The sequence below is a fragment of the Rattus rattus genome, chromosome 15 (assembly GCF_011064425.1).
Source record: "Rattus rattus isolate New Zealand chromosome 15, Rrattus_CSIRO_v1, whole genome shotgun sequence".
Taxonomy (NCBI): domain Eukaryota; kingdom Metazoa; phylum Chordata; class Mammalia; order Rodentia; family Muridae; genus Rattus; species Rattus rattus.
This window is the reverse complement of record NC_046168.1, coordinates 73,212,830-73,227,078: the sequence shown is the minus strand read 5'-3', so window position 1 is coordinate 73,227,078 and position 14,249 is coordinate 73,212,830. Positions and strand designations below refer to the sequence as shown.

At 41.2% G+C, this 14,249-nt stretch overlaps 1 protein-coding gene across 1 annotated transcript in view; it reads left to right on the top strand.

Moving 5' to 3' along the window:
- Positions 1-14,249, top strand: part of Slc27a6 (solute carrier family 27 member 6) — a 52,951-nt gene that overhangs the window by 34,003 nt on the left and 4,699 nt on the right. Inside the window, exons 5-8 of the mRNA XM_032885901.1 lie at positions 3,354-3,548; positions 8,174-8,264; positions 10,919-11,117; positions 13,607-13,704. Coding sequence (XP_032741792.1) covers positions 3,354-3,548; positions 8,174-8,264; positions 10,919-11,117; positions 13,607-13,704 — 583 coding nt within the window. The remainder of the gene's footprint in view (positions 1-3,353; positions 3,549-8,173; positions 8,265-10,918; positions 11,118-13,606; positions 13,705-14,249) is intronic.

Sequence of the window (14,249 nt, the reverse complement as noted above, 5' to 3'; positions counted from 1 at the left end):
TTTGGGGAGCAATGAGTGATTTCTGGATCCTATATGTAGAGACCTATGTTACAAGACTAAAGAGAGGCTCCTGTGACCTGAGATACCCCCCACCTAGTCTACGGCACAGAAAAGAAACCCATAGTACTTCATCAAGGAACTAGATTGCCGAGAACCTGGACGGAGGAGTGAATTCCTCTAACACCTCCAGATAAGAGTCCAGCAGTCAGCACCTTCGTTTCAGCCAATGTCAGCTATGGCCTCCATGAATTAAGAGATACTACATTTGGAAGGATTCAAATGGCTACGTCTGAGACATGTATGGCAGAGATAGAAGGCTAATGAGAGGTTATTATGTAAGACGATCCTCGAAAGAGAAGGCAATGGACATCTTTGTTTCTTAGGAAACGTCTCACTGCTTCTTAGTGGCGGGTCCCAATCACAGTCCAGGATTCCTTTCTCTCAGGAATGCCCCTGCCCATTTTTAATATGGGTCTTCTACATCAATTAGTGAACCAATCATTTCCTCACCGTCAGGCTAAGAGTCCCGTGTGACAGGCAAATCTAGATCCTATCAAGCTGACAGCACTAAGAATGTGTCTGGCGCTTAAGGCCTGTTTCTCACATAATATATAGTGTGGCTTCGTCTATTTATGGGTTAAGAAAGTGTTTTCCATGCAGAATTTATATTTTTATTTACATCTTTTCTGACATATTTGAGTTTAAGTCTTCTATGATGTTGCTAGTTGTTGTTTGTTTGTTTGTTTCATCTGTGGTTTGTCCCCTACTTCATTTTTTTTAATCTTTAAGTAAAATCTTATTTTTATTATACATTCACTGACTGTTTCTTTAGATATATAGTCTTTTGTTTTCTTTAAAAGTTTTCCTCTGGGCTATTGAAGTTGGCTCAGTTGGTAAAGGCTCCATCTGCCAAGCCTGAGGATCTGAATTTAATATCTGAGAGAGCTGATGCCCAAAGTTGTCCTCTGACCTACACATGCTGGCTGCGGCGTGCACGTGCACGCATGCATGCCACACACACTCGCACACTTACCTCAGAAACCTAAAGGCTGTCCCTTGAGTCACTTGAGTACTCTAATTACTTTAAATACTGCATCGATCTTTCATTTGTCACATGCTATCATAAAATGGTATTTTCCCACTTTACCAAAAATGCAGTGATTTTATAAAACTAATTTAGTCATAGACCTTGAGTGTTTATGTCCTAGCTATTGTGTCTAGCTGTGCACATTAAAAACCCTATAAGCATTATCAACATTAAAGGGTGTCTATTCACATGTACATGTACATGTGCGTACTCTACTTTCTAGACCTGTCCTTTCCTTTCTGCTATTTGTTCGCTTGCTGCTCTATACACATTATTATATTTTTTTATGTTGAGAGTATTCTGTCTAGTACGACTCTACTAAATACACATTTAGTTTTACAAATCTTTGTAGACATTGAATGTGTATGTTTCTGTGTGCATGTTCTCCATGTGTAGCGCCCTCAGAACCTCTGGACTGCAGTTACAGATAGTTATGAACAGGCGTAGGCACTGGGAACGGAGCTCAGCTCCTCCATAAATGAATCCAGGGTCCCTGACAGGGTAGCAAATGCTCTTAACCACTGAGCCAGCTCCTCTTTTGTTTTTAGTTAGATGAAGGTATGATTTGTTTTTTAAGGTTTTCAAAAATGCTTTCATAGGATATAAAATAGCCAGCCATAAATAGCCTCCCCTACCTCTTTGAGAATATTCTTCCCCCTATCTCTTTTTCTCTTGTTTTCTACATCTCCCTTTCCCTCTTTTTTCCTTACCACTTAACTTTACCGGAAGATGTTCAAGCACCATAGTGATATTTATTATTTTTGCTATTTTCAACCTTAAGAATGTAGCCTGATAGTCTCCCAGCCCTTTTAGAAATTGTTCAGGTAAATTTATTCTTTTTCGGTTTCTTACTGTTCTGCAGTAATATGGTTTTTTCCCCCTCTGGGACAGTTTTCACAGGACCCACCTGTGGAACTTCCTCTCACATGTTCTAACCTTTAAAACTCTATGCTTTAATAGCAGTTCAGAATGGCACTAAAATCTAATTACAGATGCCTGGTATTTGGCACCCAAGGGTTCACCGTTGGGTTTAGCATAACTGAGATTAAATCATTTCATGGATGCCCTTCCAAAGTCGATATATTTTCTCTTAACTAATTTTTCTGATTATGTACCACACCTATCCAAAGTCACAACATTGTAAATTGTCACTGCGATCAGGGCAAGGGGGTTTCTCATCTGAAATACACTTTCATTACGTTCTTTTGTTTTGTTTGCTTCTCAACCCAAACTGGTTTCCTTATATCTGGAATTCAGAGAGTAACTTTCCTAGCATTTGGCAATAAGGAGCAAGTGACAGAAGACTCCCCAGCAAGCTTCAGAGTTCCCTCATTCTTTCTCATAATCTCATGATATTGAGGAGCACTTCCTGGGTCCCCACCGATGGGCTTAAGTATCCACCTCACCCATCTCTAGTCACATGTTTCATGTGTTCACTCTTTAGTTTCCCAATTAGCTTCCCATTCATTTCTGTTTATCTTTGAGCATTTAAAGACTAAACTATTTCCATTTTAAACCATTTTGGTGATGCTTAGAGAAACAGACTCTGATCAACTGATCGATCATATTAAATTGTCAGTAGCAATGCCACTGATTTCTCTACTTTGTCATTATTATTCTCATTTAATATTGCGTTTATCTATTACCCACAAGTAGTTCTGAGCACATTATCAATTTACCATGATTACAATGATAATACAGTCTTACTTGAACTTAAATATGCATTATTTCCATTAATTGACATCACTTCTTCCTTAATTCGAATACAAATAAAAGTTAAGAAGGTCGTGCACTCTAAATATGAATTATGTTGAGTTGCCTCGTTTTCATTCAAATTGTCTCTAAGAACTTAATTTTTATTGTTACTTCCTCTGCTGGGAGTTGGAGGTCACTTGTTGGCTGCCAAATTATACCGGTAATAAATGAAAATAAATATCTCATAGTCCTTTAAAAGTTTGGTTCATCCTAAAACATGGTTTCTCTCTTCCTAGATTGTCTACCCCCATCAAAGGGTGATTTGTTATTTGGAAAGAAGGTTTTCCTCTAAGATATGGAGAAGAACCAGACACACCCCCACACACACCCAGCATTACCTGCTGGACACAATTCTCCAACAGAACTCTGTGGCTTCCTTGTTTTACTTGCCTCTCCTGCTACTGCACATGCCCCGTTTACTTTTAGGAAAATTCAGTTGTCCTATAAATAACAGCAAAGGAGAGAGTGGGGAACCAGAATGACTTACAAGTGAAATCCTGTATCCTAACAGAGAGAAGGGGAAAAGGACCATCGGGTGCGTTTGGCAGTTGGAAACGGTATGAGTAGTGATGTGTGGAGACAATTTTTAGACAGATTTGGAAACATTAAGATGTGTGAATTTTACGGAGCTACCGAAGGAAACATATGTTTCATGAACCACACTGGGAAGATTGGATCTGTCGGGAGAGTGAACTTCTTCTACAATGTGAGTATAGCACTTTCTCTCCAGATAACATGCTGGGGTCCACACTCTTGGCTAGAGCTTATGCTTCTACACTGTGAAAAGTCTTATTATGCTTTTGAAGCTGGGAACGTATGCAAAGGTAATGGTGGCTGTGCGTGATCTGGGATGCTGTGGGTTCTGCAAATCCCAGCCCTCAGCTATGTGCTCCCTCTGCAGCATGGGGATGACTGCAGGGTAGGGATGACTAACTGTAGCCTTGGGATCACTGACTGCAGTGTGAGGATGAGTGCAGCATAGGGATGACTGCAGCATGTGGATGACTGACTAAAGCCTGGGGATAACTACAGCATGAGGATGACTGACTGCAGTGTGGGGATGACTGACTGCAGTGTGGGGATGACTGACTGCAGTGTGGGGATGACTGACTGAAGTGTGAGGATGACTTTGTTTTACTTTTGTTCAGTTTTCAAGTTTAATGTTTAATAGTAAAGCCTAAGTCCTGAATGAGTTTCTCCATTCCTCTTGAGTATTTTCCCTCCACGGCTCCTTATCTTTATCATTCATACCACATAAGTTATATTGCTCGTAGTATACCGCAGTAATAGTATTTCAAGAATGAAAGAACCAAAGCAAGGGCTGGAGAGGTGGACCAATGGGTAGGATGCACTGCAGCTGGTCCAGAGAACCCTAGCACTATGTCTGGTAGTCACTCAGTCATCTAACTCAGCTCCCTGGGATCTGATGCCCTCTGCTGGCCTCTTAGGTACCTGCACACCCAGGACATTCATTCACCAACCCATGCGCACATAAATAAAGATAATAATACACATAAATAAATAAATGGACAAAGGGATGTACAAAACATAGCCTGGTTGATGATAGATCATGGTGCAGACATCCCTCAAATGCAGACAGAATGCTGAAGACCAGACAAAGGAAAGAGAAATAGTTTCATCCTTCATGCAGGGATTGCAGTGATGATGTAATTGCTCTCCCAGTATAAGAACAACAAAGGACTGTTCTAAACGTTTTACAAATAAGGAGAGAATAAGATACATATGCATTGTAAGAATGCTGTACTTCTCTGAAAATGCATTGAATAAATGCATCTGTTCAATCTGAAGATTAAATAAAACTTAGAAGTCGCCTTCAATTTAAAAAGTTTAATGGCCAGCATTAAATCTATTTAAATACAGGAAATTAATCAGAGTCAATTTATGACTCTAAGTGGAATGGAAAGAAAATATGAAAATGCAAAATATGTGTTATTACTAACAGAGAGAGAGAGAGAGGAAGAAGAAGAAGGAGGAGTAGTAGGGGAGGAGGAGAAGAGGAGAGGAGAGGAGAGGAGAGGAGAGGGGAGGAGAGGAGAGGAAGTACAGATAGTATTTCTTCCATAGCAGTAAATCTAAGGCTATAATATGAAGATAAAATATGGGATTGTTAAAAAGCCTATTTCCTGATTTTTTACAAGCTGTTTAATCATCTTAAATATAAGCATCTCCTTGCCAAGAGCAAAGTTCACTGAATGCCAAGAAGTTGGAGCACATTCAACGTAAGACCAACTGCATTTCTGACATCATGTGTACTTCAGCAGCCTCCAAGACCACCCTTAGGGTTGACACTTGACAAGGACTCAGCTCACTGGAGGCTGTTACACTCCAGGTTACAGCTAAAGGACAGTCTAAATGCAGCCAAGGGAACAGCTCCCAGGCAGAATCCAGGAGAGTATCAAGGGCAAGGCTATGTGTCTTCTCCTGAAACAGAGCAGCTTCACTGCCCAGAGTACTGACCTCCATTCTCTCCTGTTCAGAAATGCAGATGGTGTCGCTCAGCTACACCACTGTTGGTGTGGCTTAGAGATCCCAGTTTAAAGTCTCATTGGTGCTATGTAGTTGACCTAAGTGTCTCGGGCAAACGAGTGCATTCCTAAATAGAACAGCATAGCCAGGTCTTAGAGGCAGCCAGTAAAACATTGAGGGTGAAGGCCAGGTATCATTTTCAAAGCAAAAATCAGACACAGAGACAGATAGTCCAGCTCCAGTGCCTGCTCGACTGCTATTGGATCCATAACCTGAGTGAGTGAGTTGCTTTTCTTCAGGTTAAAGTTTCCTCATGTGTTAATCAGGAAGATGACTTTTGGGTTCCTCGGTAATATAGATACTTATGTATCTGAATATAGAAAGAGAAAGAGAAAGGCATGTAGGTGGAGCTGGAGAGATGGCTCAGTGGTTAAGGGCTCTGGCTGCTCTCCCAGCGGACCTGGGTTCGACAGCCAGGCAACCACATGGTGGCTCACAAATATCTCTAGTCCAGCTTCAAGGGATCCGATGCCACTTCTGGCCTTTGTGAGCTCTGCGTGCACATGGTGCACAGACAAATGCTGGTGAAACACCCCTAACAAACAAACAGAAAAGAAAGGTATAGAAGTAGAGAGGGGACTCCTGGAGCCATTGTACAGTCATGTAACTGTGTACAGAAGTGTTCAGAGGAAAACACTTAGCAATAATGTTGTGAACAAGACTTCACACAGCTCTGCTATGAATATGTGCACCAAGACATGTGCATACGATTTAATTTGGATTTTAAAGTGTGGTGATTGTTTTTATTTGCGATACTATAGCATAGCCATTGTTTCAACTTCATGGTAACCACGTAAAGATAGAAAGGAGGAAGTGCCTCTAGTTAAACACTTATGCTTTAATCCAGACTACTTTTCAGAGATAATGTATCTCACTTCTCGTAGAGTTAAAATTACCTCTGCCATCAAGTCCCATTTATCTGACAATAGACTCACTGACAGGAATTCATTATGAAATGACTCTCAGTGGTGTACACTGTTGCCAAATTGACTGAAAATAAATATCACCAAGGCGGATATCTGAAGTTGCTGGGAAAGTGTTTCGAAGTATAGAATAAGAGAGAAAGGATGTGAGAAAAGTCTCTCTTCCTGTTGGAACAAATGGTAAAAGCTGAAACAAATGTCTGGAATCTTTCCACCAGGCACTAAACGAGTGTAACAGTGTCACCAGGAACTAGACAAGTTTAACAGTGTCACCAGCCACTAGACAAGTGTAACAGTGTCGTGTCATCAAAGCAACAAATACCAGCACCATATAAACTGCAGCTTAATAGCCTTTATGTGGTGAGGAACAGTATGGTCTTTGCGGCAGCTCTGATAGGCCCTTGTCTTCAAATGGGATGACAATAGTCACTCCCTCATGTAGCATTCCAGTGCTTAAAGGGAACTCTTAAAATCTTAGCCCTTTGGCTTGGGCTAACTGCTCAGTTGGCATTAGATGCTGTCATTTGAACCGAATTAAAATGGTCAATTGTGGAGTGGTGGGAGAGCTCAATGGGTAAAAGTGCCCATCCTGAAGAGAAGCAAATCCCAAAAGTTGTTCTCTGACATAAAACACACACACACACACACACACACACACACACACACACACACACACATGTATCCACCCAAACACATGCACACATGATGCCATACATGTGCCCATAGACATACACAAACACATGCACACTCACAGTAAATAACTAAATATAATTAAAAATTAAGTCTTTGGATGTTAAATTGTGACTGAGTACATGCTGTTTTTATTAAGACTAAAACATCAGATACGGTCTACTTATACTTTAATATTAATATATTTACCTTAGTGATTCTATTTTCCTTAATTCCTTGTTCTTCTTGGGCACTTTTTAATTCTTATTGTGTACTCTTTTTATCTTCACCCCCCTCTTCTCCTTTCTCATTTACTGGCCTATATTATTTTTATCTTACTCCAATTCATTGCTTCCATGTTAAATCTGTTTTCTAGTTCCATTTAATAAAGCTACAGGTTTAAATGGCCAAAAATCCTGACTTTTCTTATAGATAAATTAAGGGGGTTGGACTGACCAACTTTTGGTTCACACTCAGATCAGAGCTGATGGAATGATGCACCGGTGTACAGAGCACCAGCATGATACCATGATGTGGCCACCCCAGGGCAAGTAGACAGGGATGGACATCTCGTGGTACCCTCTGAAGATGAGGGGATGGTCAACCAGTTAGCCTGGCTTCTGAACTGAAAAGGAGATTCTGTCCAAATCATCTTCTCGTGCCCACAATGATAGATGTGTTAGTTTAAAGGCGTTAACTTGCCAGGCCTAGAGTAAAGTCAAGCAATTGTCAAGATACTCTAGTTTTGAGGCAGTTGAAGGTGTTTCTGGAGGACTTGAGAAAAATAACAGTAACAAAAGTCCTGATATTCAGACCTTGTATGTTAGTTCTGTTTAAAACGTCCCTTTAGAGAAAATGTTTTCGAAGACTGTGAAATGGGACCTCCTGACCTTGGTTAGAATAATGAGTAGAGCAGAACCAGGTACCCTCTGTGACTTGTTCTCACTCCTTTGAGGGTAAAACCTAGCACTGTTAAGGTGAAGCAAAGGAAGCTAACGGAAATGAAAATGAATTCCAGGTAGGGAAGTCTGCTTACTTGTACCTCCTACTTCAAGTTTTAAATCTTTTGTAATGGTTTTTTTTTATCAGTAAAAGGATTCCTTGTTTAAATTGAACAGAGGTTCCATTAGCAGATGCTGTTCTTGCACAAATAGTCAAATGATCAATTTTACTCTTCATTTTGGGTTTGCAGCTTCTTTTCTCCTTTGAGTTGATAAAGTATGACTTTCAGAAGGATGAACCATTGAGGAACGAACAAGGCTGGTGCTACTGTGTGAGAAAAGGTAAGATGGGTTGCGAAGTCATTGTCTTAAGCAAAGAACCTGATTCCACATGTGCTGAGTTGAGGAGAGAGACAGTGACTCTTCAGAACGTGATTGAAGAGCGACGCAGGTGGACTGGCTTAACTGTTGGATGTTGAGCCCTAGTTAGGTTGTAAAATGGTTGAGCAGCATCTCTTTGCTTTTTATTTCTCCTCTACATCACATATCACCAATAACATTAAATTAAACCTTCATCATAGGTACAATGGACAGTCAGGCCACCTCTGCTTTACATTTTGGTCTTGAGACTTAGAAACCACACATCCGTGGGCAGACGGGCTGATCTAAGACTCGTTTCCTTCCTATGTAAAACAGTGGTGACATTATTTATTCCTTGAGGCTCACATTGACAACTAAGGGGTGTACAAATCTTTGTGGTTTCCTCCTCTCCTCTCTTCTCCCTTCTATTTCTCTCAAGGTAGACTAAAAATTTCAGCTTAGAAATTTTGATGAAAACAAAGCCTCAGTTACCTGCAGATCATCATTGAAAATAGAATGTATAGAGATATGCACTTAGAAATGAGTAGATATTATCTAAGCAAATGTAAGCCAAGTCCCAGAATGAGGCAATGCTTCATACTGTCTCATGCTACCCTAGACATGACTTCCTAGATCTTTGTTTCAATGTGATAATACAAGTTGTAAACCTGCTTTGATTTTATTCTTGTTATATTTGCCTTCCTGCTGCTGGAGAGACTATAAAAGAAAGTATTAACAATCTCCCAAGCTTCAGAATATCAAATGTTGCTTGATGGCTTGGAAGATGACTTAGAGGTTTTGCTCTCGCAGAGGACCAGGGTTCACTTCCCAGTACCTGTGTCACAACTGCTCACAACTGCTTGTAACTCCAGCTCCAGGAGATTTGAGCCTTTGGTCTGTAAGGGCATCTGCACTCAACTGCACTAGTGTACACACACACACACACACACACACACACACACACACACACAAAATAATAAGATTAACATGCTCAAATGTTTCTTAATTCAACTCCATAGACACTGTCCAAGAGAAAATGGATGAGAGCTAGAGAGATGGCTCAGTGGTTAAGAGCACTGGCTGCTCTTCCTGAAGACCTGGGTTCAGTTCCTAACATCCATCTGGCAGCTCACAACTGTTTATAACTCCAGTTCCAGGAGATACAACATATATGCATACATGCAGGCAAAACATCCCAGCACATAAAATAAAAATAAATGTAAATAATTTAATAAAATAGGAAAAAGTCAACCTTTGGAGGTCTTGGAGAACTTGAAGTCTTTTTTGGCGTGTTATTTAGAACCATCGTAAGATCCGAAACTGGAACTTGAATCTTTGGACTGTGCTTATGCAATTTTAGCAATCCCAAAAATGCTGACTAAGACCACTCACCAGTCCTCGTGATGAGCAGTGTTCCTCCATTGTGTCAACTATGCCTCATCAGGAAGGACATGCACATGCTGTGGCCTATAATGTGTTTATAATAACTTGTCAAAGGAAAAATTAGTATGTACACCCTGAGAAGTGGAAGCAAACAGCATAATCTGTGAGGAAGAAGGGAGTCTTTAGAAATTCTGCAATATTCAATGCAGCCTAACAAGGTTCACAGAGAACGTGAGGCCTTGAGGGCATGTGGACCTTGTTCTAAAGTGCGCACTCCACCTTCTATGTGTGATGGCAGAACGACATTGGGAAGACCACTTTGTCTGCCTCCCTTTCTGCATTGGTAAGATGGAGCTGTCATGGAGACCTTTCTTAGAGGCTTCTGCTGACCATGAGAAGGTGCATGTGCAGGGCTCTAAGGACAGGGACGCTATGCTGATGTGTGCAGTGTAACTGTGGTGACCTTCAAGGCAGCCGCTGTGACCTCTGCTCTTCTTTACCTGAAATGTAACTTTGCCTTGCACATCAACAAGCACAACCTCGATTAAATAGACTTGACTGGAATGCTGATTTTGGATAAACGTCTAAGCATGGGTGTCATGACATTAATAAGTGTCATGAGGCAGGAGCTCTTTCTAATGCCCTCCCCTCCCCTGTCAAGGATTTATGGAATAAATCATTAACTGGGTCAACCTACTTCATGGACTCTTTTTCTCCAAAGGCTTCATTTTGAGTTCCGTATCAATTTCTTTTTCTAATTTTGACTGCTGATTTCACCCTTCTGGTCATTAGTTCTTCTCTTAATAAGATTAGTATTGTAATGGGAATTTCAAATAATTGCTCATCAAGATAAGTACAATTACAATGGCAGAGCAGGTGTGGAAACTAATATGTGGTGCTATTAACAGCTTATTAAAATTGTTAGTTATTTGCTCTCAGTAGTACCTGGGTTAAAAATCTGTGCAATTCCAAAAGCCATTACCCTTCCTTGGTCAACCCAGAGTACAAGAGAAATTAAATTCACACTTCCTTTCCATGCGATTCTTTGACCGTTCATGTTTGCAAGGTTGCTTGTGAAAGGCTATGTTAGATGCTGGCACCAAGAAGAAATGCCATTGAGTAGAATGGAAACAAACATAAAGGAAAATGAGAAGCTACAATAGCGGGGTTTCTTGGCTATAACTTAGGTGTGAGCATGTCTACGTTGATCATTGTTGGAGGAGATGGCTCCTAAATGGCCCTTTGTCTTGCAGGAGAACCTGGTCTCCTTGTTTCCCGTGTGAACAAGAAGAATCCTTTCTTTGGCTATACTGGCTCATACAAGCAAACGAAAAGCAAGTTGCTTTTTGATGTTTTTAAGAAGGGGGATGTTTACTTCAACACAGGAGACCTAATGTTCCAAGATCATGAGAACTTCCTTTATTTTTGGGACCGTATCGGAGACACTTTCAGGTAGGAATGGCACCACTGGATGCCCAGCTGTGAATCCCTCTTGTGTGGAAAGTGTGAGCTCCTGCTTCTGATAACTCAGGACACTCAGGATCCTTTCAGCTCCACGATGATTCCCCGCACAAAGACGGGCTCGTCATCTGTTTTTAGATGTACTAGAAGTTTGGTTCTGATGTCAAACTCCATGGTTGTCTTTTTAAAAAAGGAACTGGTCTATTCCCAATCAGTAAGCTTGACTTTTAGTATAAAAAAGCAGAAGCAGCATGTGGAGTAGAGTTAGGGATATATAGAAGAGCCATGGGATCTAAAGTCATTTCCTATTTTATTTTATTCTATTTTATTTTATTTTGCAGTTATTGTTCTTTCCTTTTTCCTTATTAATCTATTTATTCACTTTACATCATGATCACAGCCCCCCTCCTCCCAGTGCTCCCTTTCACAGGGCTCCTCCTTGTAAGCTCCCCGCATCGGTACCACCCCACCCTGTCACTTCAAGTCACTACAGGACTAGGCATATCCTTTCCCATTGAGGTCAGACAAGACAGTCCAGTTAGGGGACCAGGGTCCACAAGCAAGGACAAAGTCAGTATATGTGCCTGCTCTAGTTGTTGAGGGACCTACACAAAGACCAAGTTGCATATCCACTACATCTGTGGGGGTGGGGGAGTTGGCCAACCCTTGTATGCTCTTTGGTTGGTGGTTCAGTCTCTGGGAGCCCCCAAGGGTCAGGTTAGTTGACACTGTTAGTTCTCCTGTGAATCCCTATCCCCTCAATCCTTTCCTCAGCTCTTCCACAAAACTTCCTGAGCTCTGTCTAATGTTTGGCTGTGGGTCTCTACATCTGTTTCTGTCAGCTGCTAAGTGGAGCTTCTCAGAGTAGTATCATGACAGGCTCTTGTCTGCAAGCATAACAGAACACCATTAATAGTGTCAGGGATTGGTTCTTGGCTGTGGGATGGATCTCAAGTTGGGTCAGTCATTGGTTGGCCATTCCCTCAGTCTCTGCTCCATCTTTGTCCCTGCACTTCTTGTAGGCAGGGCACATTTTGTGTTGAAAGTTTTGTGGATGGGTTGGTATCCTTATCTCTCCACTGCGGGACCTGCCTGGCTTCAGGGGGTGACTCTGTCATGCTCCATATTCCCCACTGCCAGGGGTCTCAGCTAGAGTCACCTTCATGGACTCCCTGGAGCCTCCACCATCCCAGGTCTCTGGCACATCTTAGAGATGCCCCCTTATCTCTGCCAACTTCCAGTCACTGTCCTGACCCGCTCTCAGCTCTCCCTACACCTGATCCCCAACTTACCCTTCCCATCACCTCTGCCACCCAGTTCCCATCCTCCATCCACTTTGGGAGACAATTTTATTTCTCTTTCTGAGTGAGCTTTAAGCATCGTCCTCCCTTTGTGCCCTCCTTGTTTACTTAGCTTCTTTCAGTCTACAGTACGGTACTTTATGGCTCAGATCCACTTTTAAGTGAGTACCTACTATGTGAGTACCTACTATGTGAGTACCTACTATGCCTGTCCTTTGCGTCTGACTTCTCTCACTCAGAATGGTATTTTCTAGTCCTATCCATTGGCCTGCAAATTTCATGATGTCCTTGTTTGTTTTTAATAGCAGATTAGTATTCCGTTGTGTAAATGAACCACATTTTTCTTTCTTCTTTATCTCTTATCTCTCTATTGAGGGTGAGGGTTGGGGTGGAAATGCAACACCGTGCATGCATATGACATTTGGGAGTTGGTTCTCTCCTTCTAACTACCTCTGTTTCAGAGCTTAAACTCTGATTCGATGGTAAGAGCCTCACTGCTTACCAACATGTCTCACCAGTCCTGAGATGATTCTTCATGTAATGAAAAAAATACTGAAACTGAGACTGTCCCCTCCCATTTCTTTTAACATGTTCCTAATTCCTCAAGCTTGTCTTAGCCTACATAAAATTTTATTTTACTTTGTTATTCAATGGCTACAAATAGTCAGGAGCATAGAGTATTTAGCAAGGGCTTGCATGAATGGACAAATAAGGAACAAATAGGAAATATGTCAAGTTCTCACTGTATAGCATTGGCTTCATTAAAATAGCAGAAGTGAAGGCATTAATGCCCAGAAAGTAATGTGCTAATGTGGTTATAGTATTTCCTTTAATTCCTACCTCCAAGGATAAAGCTTTAAACTTGATTTTTATTATTGCACACAGTAGTAACTTTGTACTGTTATATTCCTCCTTGTCACTTCGGTTCACAGCTCTCTTAAAAACATTTTTACAGTGAACAATTTATACCCATAAAACTCTTAACTTATTTTATCCAAACCACAGATGCTGGTTTTATTGGACTCTGAACGAAAAACTTTTGTAGACGTGGCTTTTGCTTGGAAACTCATTATTTTGGGCCACTAGGTACTTCTCAGAGCCAACTGCAAGTCACTGAAACTGAAAGCAAGAGCTGACTCTTCCAATGCATGTACTCTTAAGACTCCATCTGTCCTTTAGGTGGAAAGGAGAAAATGTCGCAACCACAGAGGTGGCCAATGTGCTTGGAAGGTTGGACTTTATACAGGAAGCAAACGTGTACGGCGTGCCCGTGCCAGGTATGTGGCTGCGGTTGACTTTGAGAATCGTAGAAGAGAATGTCTGTGCATGTTCTCTTTAGGTTTTTAATCACTTTCCAAATCAACATTTATAAGTTTGCATATTAAAGTTAACATTTTAAAATATTTTCATCTTGCCTTGACAAGCAATGCCCTTGAATATGCTAGCAACTCATTAGGGAAAAAGATACGGATGAATTTTAATGTTTTCGTGTGTTTTGAAAATAGTTGAAGATGATCTTTCCGATTGTCTCATTTTTCCTGTCATGACATGTGTTGTCTCACTCCACTAAATAGGAACATGTTCTAGTTTAAATGTGTAATAATACCACTTGTGCCTGAAGTGTGTCCTTTTATACAAATGACAGTGTTTCTCACTAATGCTGTGGGATGGAAGGGAGGCGAGGGATTGAAGTGTCCACTTAGCAGCAGGAGAAGGAGACAGCAGACTGAGAAACTGTCCCTGAGGACTGGAGAAAAGGGCCAGCCCTATGAGGTCTGCAGGTCACAAGATGGGCAGTAAGTGATGTAGACTTAATTTTCAT